This window comes from Triticum urartu, chromosome 3A (assembly GCF_056163025.1).
Source record: "Triticum urartu cultivar PI428250 chromosome 3A, HENAU_Tu73, whole genome shotgun sequence".
Classification (NCBI taxonomy): domain Eukaryota; kingdom Viridiplantae; phylum Streptophyta; class Magnoliopsida; order Poales; family Poaceae; genus Triticum; species Triticum urartu.
The window spans coordinates 690664951-690678077 of record NC_141875.1 but is presented as its reverse complement, the minus strand read 5'-3'; the positions used below and the strand labels follow the sequence as shown (position 1 = coordinate 690678077).

The 13127-nt window shown below is 42.4% G+C and overlaps 1 protein-coding gene and 1 long non-coding RNA gene across 2 annotated transcripts; both read right to left on the bottom strand.

The window, feature by feature from the left end:
• Positions 1 to 2769: 2769 nt before the first annotated feature.
• Positions 2770 to 5651, bottom strand: LOC147981683 (uncharacterized). The gene is made up of 2 exons (XR_015598999.1): positions 5255 to 5651; positions 2770 to 4473 (listed from the first exon to the last, which is right to left on the bottom strand). It is a non-coding gene; the product is annotated as an uncharacterized LOC147981683 (long non-coding RNA).
• An 813-nt stretch (positions 5652 to 6464) lies between these two features.
• SFGH (S-formylglutathione hydrolase) lies at positions 6465 to 11460 on the bottom strand. The gene is made up of 7 exons (XM_048710073.2): positions 11189 to 11460; positions 10986 to 11103; positions 9611 to 9658; positions 8435 to 8631; positions 8166 to 8264; positions 8006 to 8071; positions 6465 to 7040 (listed from the first exon to the last, which is right to left on the bottom strand). The coding sequence occupies exons 1-7, from the start codon at positions 11348 to 11350 to the stop codon at positions 6858 to 6860; spliced, it is 873 nt and encodes a 290-aa protein (XP_048566030.2). The 5' UTR covers positions 11351 to 11460; the 3' UTR covers positions 6465 to 6857.
• Positions 11461 to 13127: the final 1667 nt, after the last annotated feature.

The following is a 13127-nucleotide window of genomic DNA, read 5'->3' as shown; positions in this document are numbered from 1 at the left end:
GGATTTGTTTGTACTAGTTTTCATAGTAGAATTTCCATCTACTCCAGCTCCGTGTCAAGAACATCTATCCTGTGTGCAATCAAACGCCCATTAGTCCTATAAGATTGGAGATGCCATGCTACTGCGTTCCAGTATTTTTCCTATTCCTGCATTTTAGAAATCCTATGAATCAAAGAGGTCCTAAGACTATTTCCTTGCACTGTTTGATTGAAAGTATAAGGCCTCATTCGGTATGGAGGAAACAAAAACGTAGGATTTAGGAGTAGTAGAGAAATTGTTTTGTCTCGCTCGTACACACAAAATAAGCTTTGAGTGGATGTGTAGATTTCTCTAAAACATAGAAAATAAATAGTATTTCTACAAAATTCCCGTAAGCGTATCCTACAAACTGAATGCATCTATAGGAAATTCTTCTCATGATCTTTGTTCCTATGCTTTTCTTGTAAAAATCCTTCAAACCGAATGAAGCCTAAGGATGGATACAAAATATATTTGCTGCATCGGAGCATCTAATGCGCTTGTGGACAAACAGATGCCATCATAAACTGAAGAAGTCCTCATGATAGAATTAAAACAATTTTGTCATTCTGCTCATCAGCCATCAGTTGGTGGGATGAAGTATCATCAACACGGCTTGTGGTGTTCACAAAAAAGGGCAGAAATTTGACAACATCAACACGATATGCTTTTATCACACCACACAGTTTCTAATCTAGATTCAAGTTTCACATCAATAATTAAAATAGAAAAAAATAGTTGATTATGTAAATTTGTGAATTCTAGCTAATTAAAAAAGATGGTGCGTGAAAAGTGCGACCCAGCTAGAGGCGAGAACGCGTAGAAGAAAGAACCAGTGAATAGTTGATTATATAAATTTATTTATTTACATTTTTTCAAAAGGAGAATTATTTATTTTGTTGCCTTTGTATTTCCTTTTGTTTGCTACTGTGTGCCCTATCAACCTAAAATCATGCTTATGTACCGTCATGACATGTGGTGTAAACTGACGTGTTGCTACGCTACAGAAAAGTAACAAGTTGCCTGATCTGGTTTGCTCATCAAATCTTTCTTAACTTCAGACATCGATGCATCAACAGGGTCACTAACACCCACTGTGTTTCCTCTTTGTTTGGTAAACTTTGTACCATGAAAAGGTGATGAAGAAACAAAAACGCAACGGCTAGAATTGAAGGCAAAACTTCACAAGATCTTATTAACTGAACAAATTCTTATTCCACAAGTCTGTAATAAACGAGTCTGAATTCTGAAAGCTGTTGTGAAGAAAGAAACGAAACAAATAATCCAAGCAGGCAAATTAACCTACCAGCAGTACATTGTAATGCAGGAGGCACGGCAGTAACTTGACGTTTCTTGAATCGACGGAAGTGATAACGGAATTCAGGCATAAGTGGATATCATGTAAGGAGGTGTTCGGCAGTCCTCTAGCTCCTTGAAATCTCAGAATCTATGGAGCTCCTTTTTCCCTGCTCCGTCATTTTCAACTATAGCTCCACCAACTCCCGGAGCGGACTTGGGTAGTGGAGAGTCTCCGAACAGACCCTAAGCTTCATGTTGTTACAGAAGGCAAGGCAAATGCAGCGTCCTTGAACCTATATCTTGGTCGGACTAGAAGCAGGGGAGCGCTGGAGGCTCGCACCTTGGAGTCCATGTCGACGAATTCGATTAGCTCCTGCTACTTGCAATGCCACGTGAGAAGACATGCGTTGATATGAACGGCTCGGTTACTCTAAATACAGAAGCACACACAGTCACATGTAATATTCACCACGTTATGTGCAATGTTGAAGCATGCAACATAAATGTTTCAAACAGTTAATGTGATGCATCACCTCTGTTCCAAATAATAAAATGTTTTCGACATTTTAATATAGACTACATACGGACTGAAATAAATAAACAAACACACTGAAACACGTGTATATAGTTCTGATTTTTAAATATATTAGAACATCTTATAAATCAAACTGGGGGAGTAGTATTTTCTAGCACCATCAGTAACCTGTCGAAGCGAAGATCACACTGCGATCTCCCTGTCTTAGCTTGTGCGGCTTTAACTAAACGCGAGTCTGGTGGTGTTCTGGGTGAAGTGGCTGGTAGCGTGCGAATATTCATTTCTAACCCGGGCTCGGCTGCTCTCAGTGAACAGTAAATCTTTAAAAAAAACACTAGAAAAATCTTTGTTTCCTAGTAGAAGCTGGGGTAGCCAGGAATGTTAGAAGGAAACCAACATTGACCGCATCAGTACTTTTCTCAGCTCGAGATCAAATGCTTTCGGTGTGAACAATAGGGTCCAAAAAAATGTGAACCATTTTTTACAAACTTTAGGTAATGTTTGTAGTGCTTGCAGAGTTTCATTATAATAAAATCACATTGGTGAAAATCATGGCAAACAAAATAAATTTATGTGTTCAAAAGTACCATTTCAGAGCATTGATTTGATTTTTCTTTTTGGCCACGAGTGCAAGCACTCCAAACATTTCTTAAAGTTTGCCTAAAAGAATTCAGATTTTTTTTAATTTTTAAACAATTTTCAAATTTACTGTTCATCCAAGAGCATACGAGCTGACCGCGTTGTTGTTGTTTGTGCCAAAGAAAGGTACATCTTGCACCATGGGCCGCTATAACTATCCAAAGTCTCAAAAAATTGAAAGGATCATGTACACTACAGCTTGTGGAATTGGCTTTGGATCGAGTAACACTAGAATTTCTAGGGATCAAAAAATTGTTGCGGCTAAATTAAATCGAATCTCAATTACAACTTCATGTCTTATTATAAACTGAACTGTTTGAAAAATTGTACTATAAACTGAACTGACTGCAATACAATCTCAATTAGAACTTAATGCCCCTACTACAGAAGAAATACAAATCAAAACAAGGCAAATGCAGTGCTCTAGAGACTCAGCCTCTCATGCCGCCTCGATTAGCAAAAACTAGTTGGCAAAAATGGAAAGCATGCAGGACCAATATCCTCAAACGGCTCAACAAGTAGATAAGCACGGACATTGCACGGCCTCACTTGTGATCCTGCCACTGATGGCAGTCAGAAAGAAAATAACAGTTGAAGACGTTGGTACTGTACATGTAATTTTACCTACAAAAAATCATTGCATCAGTTCTTGTAACATATACAGGACATTAAAAAAAATACACAGCAACATATACATATCATTTCAGAACAATTACCTTACATTTCATACAAAGAGCAGAGCAAGAAGACTTCAAAAGCTGCTACTGCTATAAAGAAAAGAGACACAATGTATAACAAGCCAGCATCAAAATAAAGGAATGGGGTAAACAAGTTCCTCATGAGCTAACTGCAGGAGCCGACACAGAACTTTGACAGTTCTTGACTCAACTATAATTCAGCATCAGCGGGTACAAATACACCAAGAGACTCATGACTAATTCAGCACTAGTTGGTAGAAATACAATAGGAGCTTCATGTCATTGCAAACACAGTATTCTTGAATCATTGTGACTGCCAAGAATGGAGACATGCAGCACAATATTCTACATCCAGGGCATATAGAACTTGGAGCACTCAACAAGCTACACCCAATCAACAATTGCAACAGACCTCATTGTGACATAGCTGCTACCTGTCATGCTCTTTCGGATGGATGATCTTCACATCTTGCCGCCTTTGGATAGAAGGCTTTCACTCGGTGCCATGCAAGGGTTCTTCTTCGGCATATGAAATCAATCACCATATCATGTATACAATAAGATTTTTCCATGCCTTTATCAACATTGATGTCAATTGGTTGAATCATGCTCCTATTCACGATCTCACTAAGCAATTCTACCACCGAGCTCAAACTTGCTAATCCCTTATTTTTCATGATAAACAAAACCTCAAACTATCCACCTTACATATCGAATGAGCTTGCTTAATCTTCTAATCTTCTAAAAACATGCTTAGACATAATAACTAATCCTATGGATGAGAAGGTAGATCAAAACTACTGGTAAAAGAGGGTTGACTTCTAGATCATCACTCTTTTGTAATCTACAAGTCAAGTGCCTCTTTTACTCATTTTCTTTGCTAATTTTCGTAGTATTGGTGCGTGTGTGCCTGCTATTTGTGTTAAATCACAAAAAGTAGCCTACCACCATCTTGCTTTAGATTAAGAATTGTGTTCATGTTTCTATGATCTACCTTCGCATCATTTATTATACGTAAGCATATTTCCAGAAGATTACAAAATTAAGAGAGACCAACTGATATGGAGATGGATAGCTGAAGGTTTTGTGTGCCACGCAAACAAGAAATTGGCCCATTTGAGCTACGAGAGAGTTACTTCAATGAGCTCATAAACAGAAGCATGATCCAACCAGTGGGCATCAACAGTGAAAGCATAGCAAAATCTTATTGCGCACATAATATGATGAATTGATTAGTACGACCAAGATACTCTGCTCTCTTCACTTCATTCTATACCAAGATACCTATTGAAAAGAAAATATTTGTAAGGTCAGCAGGCAAGCAAACCTGCAGGAGTACAATATATCTTCATGAAGAGAAATACAGTACTGAATCATGAGCTAGTTATCTCATCTAGGAAAGAAATGAGCATTACCTAAAAGAAACTCAGACACTCTAAATGTAGACATAAAAAATAACAGTGAATGACAAGCGATCTGCACTTAAGATCGCACAAACCAAACCATCACAAAAAAAGTAACGGGCAAATAACAATCTCACACTACTATCACTGGTGCACATCTCTTCATAGAAGAAACCCAGACCTACCTAAAAGTAGTAGAGCAAGGCATAGAGAACTTTTGGTTTCCTCGAGCAGCTTGCACCATCAGATTAGCACACTATAAATCTACCATGGATGGCCAGCAATCTGCACTGAAGAACTAAGATGCACACACGAGCCGGCAATGAAAAAAAGTACTTGGCACGCATGATTTACTTGTTGAAGAAAATAGATCCACTCATGATCTGGTCGAACTGCTACGATTTAATCATATTTCCAAGTAAAACGCGCGGTTCTACTAGGGTGGATGCCTAACAGCTTGGGCTTGAGATGCACGCACCTATGATGATCCTAGTCCAACAGCCTAGCTCAACCGGATCTACACGAGGAAATAATTAAACCTACGGCGGATCACCAACAGCTCACGCTTGAGATGCGCGCAGCAGCGGATCTACTCGGTAAACTCTAGGAAACTGAAGCAGTACTAGTAGCCGGATCCAGATCGGGAAGAGAACGAAGTATACCTCAGGTCGCTGGCGCACTTGCCCCGCGAGATCCGGCGCGTCCCCCCTCGCCCTTGGAGCGAGCACGCGCCTCTTCGGGCCGCTGCGCGTACTCGCCGACTACCGAGCAGGCTGCCGGCGGTCGGCAGGACGTGCTCGGCCGGAGACCCCGCTACGAGAGAGATCTAGTCTAGTCTAGTCCGCGGTCCGCCTCTCTACTGACTCGACTCTGCCCTCTCCAAGCGCGGCTCGGCCCGGTAGAAATAACCGCGGGGGGAGGGGGTGCTCGTGAGCGGGCGCGACCGGCCATGTGATCGCGCGGAGGCGCTGCCCTGTGGCCCTCCGCGCGGAATGGGCCCATGCGTCGGCGGGGTGTGGCGGGAGTGGGAGGTGGTGGGCGCGGAGGGCTCAGATCCGATCTCGGGGCGGGTGGGTGGGGGCATTGGATGCCGCCGTCTGGACTGGTGAGCCAGTGGTAAATTATGATGGACAGGCGGTGGTGGGTCGGCCACGAGCGCGCCTGCCCCGCGCTTTGGCGCTTGCAGGGAAGTTTCCCGGAACTTGCCGCGGTCGACGTGCCGCGCGGGGCGCGGTGTGCAGGACTAGTTTTTCTTCGAGTGTTTGGCTCGAGGCGGGCAGCGAAACCCGAAACAATGGCTGGGTTAATCGACTCTGGAGTAGTACATGGGAGTGCTTGTTCGCTCTCTTGTGCACGAGTTGTTTTACTGAGATCTCTCGTCATTTTTACCCCTCGTGTCAGATTTGTGTCAAGTCAAATTTTATGAAGTTTAAAGTTTGACCAAATTTGTATTGAAAAATATGAACATACATAATATCAAATACATATACTATGAGACTACATTTTACAATGAATCTAGCAGTATTGCCTTGACATTGTGAGTACTGATACATTTTTCTGTAAATTTGATCAAAGGACTGATACTTCGGACAAAACTAATATGCACACTAAAAAGGACAAGAGGTAGCATCACCTTGTAGCTGTACGAAATAGAGAAAAACGTGCAGTACACAGTAAGTTTACTGCTAATCCACGTATCAGTTCGAGAGAGTATCACCTTGTACAAGTTTACTGCTGATCCACGTACGAATTACAGTAAGATTACTGCTGATCCACGTACAAGTTTTGACATGACCACGAAATAACTCCCCGCGCGTGCATGGTCACACGCCATACTACGGGCAAAGATTCCGATCGACATAACGCATTCCGTGCACAAAGAAAAAATTGCAGATCCAGACGAGGGCAACCCATCACGTGACACCTGCTACGCGCGGCATGTGTTCTTTACTCGCCCGTGGCCTAGGCTGCCACAGACGCTTTAAACCTCAAATGCGACGCGCTCGCCACGCTACTACAGCAGGGCCAGCAAATTCTACCGACTGAATTTCCAGCCAAGGCATGCATGCACGCACGCACGCGCACTTCAGAGACGACCGCAAGCCGTCCACATTATTTCCACACACTTCGTCTCGTCTCAATCCAACCGACACACGACGCATACACAGAAGTGATAACAACACAGATGGTAGTATATGGAGGCAGGCGACGCCGCTGACTCGGCACTTCTACCGATCGCATCACTCGCTACAGGTGGCTGGCCAGTCAGCCGCTCTTGAGGAACTGGGCGTGGTGCGCGATGTGGTCGTCGATGAAGGTGGCGATGAAGAAGAAGGAATGGTCGTATCCCGGCTGCATGCGCAGGATCAGGGGAGCGCCCGCCGCCTTGCACGCCTCCTCGAAGTTGCCCGCCAGCAGCTGCTCCGCCAGGAACTTGTCATCCTCTCCCTGTTCCAATCCACACATAAACTTAAGTGATTGTGCCAACATTACTTCCTCTTCACTGTTATATGATTGGAAGCAAGATAATTAAGCAATGCAGATGTGAGCATTAGGCAGTCCAGATTGCAAATAAAGCGCACTCTGATTGTGAGATGATAAATGTCACATCTTCTCAAATTCATATCCTTCAGAAACAAGTCATGTACAAGCCAACGGTTACTCTCCAGGGCCTTGTACTCTCAACTAGTTCAATCGAACCTGTCATCCTATGTATAATCGATTCCTTGACGCAGTGCTGTTGAATTGCCAAACTTCAGCTCTAGGCAGTTCAGTTGAACATGCATAATTATAACCTCGCAACATCTCACTCCCTGCCAGAAAAGGGATGCTACACTTGGAACTTCTAACATGTTGACCTTGATATTGGCAGATTCACTTACTGAAACATGCAATGAACTCCTACCAGTGTTGGCCAATCTAGACGGAAGAAAGTATCACTGGATGAGGAAATCATATCAAAGCTAACCGATCATGCCCAGCTAGAATACCAATCAAAATGGCATCACGTCTTTCAGGCACCAACTCATTTTAAATTGGTCTAGGCCCCAATTTATAACTAACCGATCAATTCCCTGTTGTCCACGAGGATGACTCCATGTTATCACAAGCACCTTACAACAGGATCCTTGTGTCACATCAAGTGAATGGCTGGTTTGAGAATGGAAGGAGGGAGGGAGGGAAATGATCTCAGAGAAGACTGCGTCTCATTTATACCTTCCAGGGACCTTATCCAACTACCTTGTATGCTTATGGAGATGACTAGTTGCTTGGTTGTACCACACTTCGAATTGAAATATGCAATGTAACACACTAAATGGTTCATTCCAACAATATAGAATAAAAACATCGATGGGCTAGAAATAACATGAAAGCAGGAAAAGGGCATTATTTATCGCACTGTTGCATTATACCTGGTCAACCAGGATAGGAGTTGAAAGTGTGTTGCACTTCTTAACCAACAAGGTTGCATCGTATTCCTGCAGTAAGCATGCACTATTAAGTACTTTACATGGCCGGTTTGAGAATGGAAGGAGGGAGGGAGAGAGGGGAATGATCTCAGAGAAGACTTGCCTCCCATTCTGATTTAGTTGTGCCCAGATAGTTTGAGAATGCTTTCTGACCCCAAGGGCAGTTTATTGGGTTAGCAATTGGAGCAAATGCAGACACCGACTGCATAGGTAAGATAAATTCGCAATGCCAAGTGAGATTTCATGGAAGTAATTACAAGAGAGTACAGATATTGTGTGAAGTAGATGCCTACGGGTTTCCTAATCTGAAAAAAGGTTCATAGACAGGAATTTCCAGATGCAGAGGGTTTAACAAATAGTGTCAAATAGTACCTTGTATTTGTCAGTGTTCTTCAAGTAGATAGTCAGTGCACCGTGCCCTCCCATAGAGTGGCCAAAAATTGATGCACATGACGTGTTAAGCTGTTCAAAGTTGTCAGTTAAAACTTTTGGCAGCTCCTTCACAACATAATCATACATGCGCCAGTTTTTCCACTTCTCATTTGTGGCATTCAAATAAAATCCAGCACCTACGCATAAATAGTCAAGATAGGAAAGTTAGTTACCTCTAGCCACATGCACAACACATAGGCCTATCCATATGACACAATTCTTGAAGTGGTACTTGCATATAAAAACTCAACAAATATAAAGCAGCTGCACCTTCTAAGGGACAAATTCATGAATTCATTATTACCTAAATGATTTAGACCTTGTGTAGAAGAACCTCACAGATTAATGAATAGAAATCCTATTATGACCAAATAACATGTACTCCATTATTGAATCTTTAAGGTCAAAAATAGGTGACAGATGAAAGAAAAATGTCCACATGACATTTCCATTTGCCATATCTGTCAAATTCACTTGGTGAATGAATAGTACATGATGTTTGACTTAACAGGTAACAAAGGCTAAAGAGCAACCACATTATCAGATACCACATTGATAAAAAAAATCTAATCCACCAGATATAAATCTGCTATGCTTTGCATAATTAGAAATAAAAACATCTGAGCTGGCGGCACACTGATGGTTGGGAACTTGGGATAAAGCGTGTCACCGCTAGCTGTTAGGACAATCAGACTACTTTCTGGTTGAGTTTTGACCACATAAATATACAGCAATGTCAACATGAAAAGGACTATTCTTCATCTGATGTGTTGATTAAATAATTACTTTCTCTTCAACACCACAAGAGGTTTATCTGTCAACTGCGGCAATTATGTGCAGATGTTTTTTAACAAAAGCAAACAAAATTATAAATATATGCACCGTAACTAACACAATACAAACAAAGCAGCATAAATTTAACACAAAAAATAGCAAACAGTACAGCTACTGGAAGGTTTTCGACGAATGCTAGAAATCATGCAGAATATCGTTATTCCGTTTATAAATGGCAATGGAAGTTCATGCGTAATTTGTAGACTCCCATGGAAGTTGCCGAATTATATATCCCATAAAGTGCAAATGGCACAACAAGAGTATTGTAGGTATAGTCCTTACCAACACCAAAATCCCAACTATCTGCCTCCCCTTCTACATTTAGTCCACCTGCATGAAACAAAGGAGTGATGAGAAAAGGAAAAGGTTTAAACAAGGACCAAGATCATATAATGTGTTCATGACAAAAGAAAGGCAATAAGAAGAATACATATGAGATCACATTGAACATTCCAAAAGTTATTTGGTAGTCAAAGGAAACGAAACACTTTGTCGGTTGGCAGAATATCAGGAAAACGGCAGTCATTCATCAAGCTAGAATGCCCATAAAATTATTCAGACTCGACTCTACGCCTTCTTTAGGCTGGACAGAAGAATCTGAATCTTATTCCTCAAAAAATTAAAAAATGAAATGTAAAATACAGTTTATACATGTTGCAGACAAGGGGCAGATTGTGTTTTGTTGGCCTTGTTTGGTTATAGTGTCTTCCAGGCTCCAGCCCCGAACAATCCCACTACCGCAAACAATTTTGGACACAATAACCCATGGAGGCACAAAAATGGCATAACATAACCATTAAACAGGGGCAATTCAAACAGTCAAATGGAGGCGTGGTGCTAGCAAATGGACATGGGAAATTGCACCAGATATCAAGTAACACACTATTAGTTGGCGAAAGTCATATTGTATGAGTCAGATGATACTCATGAGCATCACCATGTCCAACCCAGCAAAGAAAGGATCAGGACTATTTATGGGTGGATAATGTAACAGACCCAATTGTGTAGTTTACTAATATCTGATCAGTTTTAGCATCTATGGTTGCAAATTGCCCTGAAGCCTCAGCGTTCAGCAAACACATCACAAACGTAATCATCAAACAAATAGACGACATGGTACCACAAGTCATGTGCACTGCCACCATTGACACGATGCAATTACACATTAGTGATTAGAGTTAGGCCCTTAATAGTCCCTGAGGCAGAAAATGCTTGGAATTGAGTGTATCCATATGCACGCACAAAACTTACTCTGAGGCATCAGAGGTATTTTCCGTCGAAATTCAACATGCAGAATTCAAGCCGCTCATACCTATCCTGATTGATCTCAATTTTCTTTTCCCTTTTATTTTTCTTTTTCTTTTTTGATAAAATAAAAAAAGAATTGGTCGTGAACCCGTGGTAATTGCAGGCATATGGGTACATCCTACAATTTGTCTGGTAGAGGCATCCCAATTCCCGAATCTAAATGCATAAACCACCAAAAAATTCCACAAAAAAAAAAAATCTTAACCTTACTGCGTTTCGCCAGTCGCCACATCCCCCCACCAATTCCAATATTCCACTCACAATTGGATGGTACGGCCGCGGAGGGAGGGGCAGGCATAAACCCTAGAAATTGAACGCGGCGAGAGAGGGGGGTTAAAGTTAAACGTACGCGGGGAGGTGTCGGGGGCGACGAGGGCGACGCCGTGTGCCGCGGCGGCGCGCTGGGCGCCGGACTTGATGATGAAGTTCTCGTCGGTGCAGGTGAGGCCGGAGAGCCAGTACAGCACCTGCACCACACCCACGACAACGCCGTCAGATCTCTAGGCCGGAGACGGGGAGTGCGGTCCTGGGGGCGGGAGGTAGGGCACGCACGGGGAGCTTGGAGGCCGGGGACGCGGGGAGGAAGAGGGAGAAGGTCATGGGGCAGCCGAGCGAGGCGCTCTGGTGGCGGAAGCGGAGGTTGTGGCCGCCGAACATCTTGGTCTTGCTCAGCTGCTCCAGCGCCGCCGCGGGAGGGGGAGCGGCCGCCGCCATCGCGCGGTCGCCGGCGGGGTGTGAGGGAGTGGTGGTGGGTGGAGACTGTACTGGAGATGGGAGAGTGTAGATTCTAGAAGGGGATGGATCCCAATCCAAACCCCATGGTCACCCGGTGGCCTCTTTTAAGTGGGACCTCCTCCTATCTGTCGCTCCGTTGGTATTTTCGTATTCTCATCTTGTTTTTCCTTGGTTTTTTTCTTTTCGATCCCAAAAACACGACAATAATTACTTTAAAAACATTAAAAAGCATTTTAAAAAAAGGAAACCATTTTATAAACTCCTATGACATTTTTTTAAACAAAAAATTCAAAAAGCATGATTTTTAGAACTTTTGTGGTCATTTTTAATACTTAATTTATTTATTTTGCTATTTTTTCAAAGTTAGTTTTTCAGAAAATATAAAATCCTAAAAATTATGAACGTTTAAAAAAATTATGAATATTTTAAAAATTATAAACAATTTTACCAACATTGTTGAAAAATAATAATAAAAGACAAAAGACAAAAGGGTAAAAAAGTATAAATAAAATAACGAAGGAAGACAAATAAAAATAAAGTGGCAGCTTCTATAATGTTGAAAAAATCGGATTCTATGTAGACATAATTGCGGCAACTCATTACTTGTAACGCCCACGATGCGGCTATATCTCCCACGTGTCGAGGCACGACTTAGAGGCATAACCGCATTGTGGTTTTGTTGCAAGAAGGATCATCTTCACACAATCCCATGTAATGAACAAGAAAGGGATAAAGAGAATTGGCTTACAATCGCCACGCCACACAATTCTTAAATAATTCATACATCATCCAAAATACACACATAGACCGACTATAGTCAAATCCAAATGAAAAGAAGATAACCCCAAATACTAGATTCCCGATCGTCCCAACTGGGCTCCACTACCGATCATCAGGAAACGAAACATAGTAACGACCAAGGTCCTCGTTGAACTCCCACTTGAGTTCGGTAGCATCACCTGCACTGGTATCATCGCACCTGCAACTGTTTTGGTAGTATCTGTGAGTCACGAGGACTCAGCAATCTCAAAACCCGTGAGATCAAGACTATTTAAACTTATGGGTAGGATAAGGTAATGAGGTGAAGTTGCAGCAAGCGCTAAACAAATATGTTGGCTAACATACGCAAATAAGAATAAGATTGGAAGCTATGCAACGGACGTGAAGCTAGAAGTGATTAAGAAATGATCCTGAAACTACTTACGTTCAAACATAAACCAAAACCGTGCGGCTACACACGCGGTTGGTTCATTTTAATTAAGTCAAGTGTCAAGTTCTCTACAACTGGATATTAACAAATTCCCAACTGCCACATAACCGCGGACACTGCTCTCGAAAGTTTATACCCTGTAAGGGTGTCCCAACTTAGCCCATCACAAGCTCTCACGATCAACGAAGGATATTCCTTCTCCCGAAAAGACCCGATCAGTCTCGGAATCCTGGTTACATGACATTTCGGCAATGGTAAAATAAGACCAGCAAGACCGCCCGGCTGTGCCAACAAATCCCGATAGGATCTGCACGTATCTCGTTCTCAGGGCACACCGAATGGGCCAGACGTCGGGTTGGCTGAGACCCTAGTTGCCCAGGGGGCGCTGGACATCGCCCAGTTCGGACCAACACTCAGAGGAGCACTAGTGAAAGATCGTGGATGTCGCCTAGAGGGGGGGGTGAATAGGCGTTTTAAAATAATTACAATTTAGGCTTGAAAAAATGCGGAATAAACCTAGCGGTTAATTTGTCAAGCACAAAACCT

What these genes read in the sequence shown, in the direction of transcription:
- SFGH (XM_048710073.2), bottom strand. Translation starts at nt 11,350, where the DNA reads ATGGCGGCGGCCGCTCCCCCTCCCGCGGCGGCGCTGGAGCAGCTGAGC. An exon ending in AGAACACTGACAAATACAAG is followed by an intron (nt 8,265 to 8,434) that starts GTACTATTTGAC and finishes TTACCTATGCAG; the next exon opens with TCGGTGTCTGCATTTGCTCC. An exon ending in CAACTAAATCAGAATGGGAG is followed by an intron (nt 8,072 to 8,165) that starts GCAAGTCTTCTC and finishes TGCTTACTGCAG; the next exon opens with GAATACGATGCAACCTTGTT.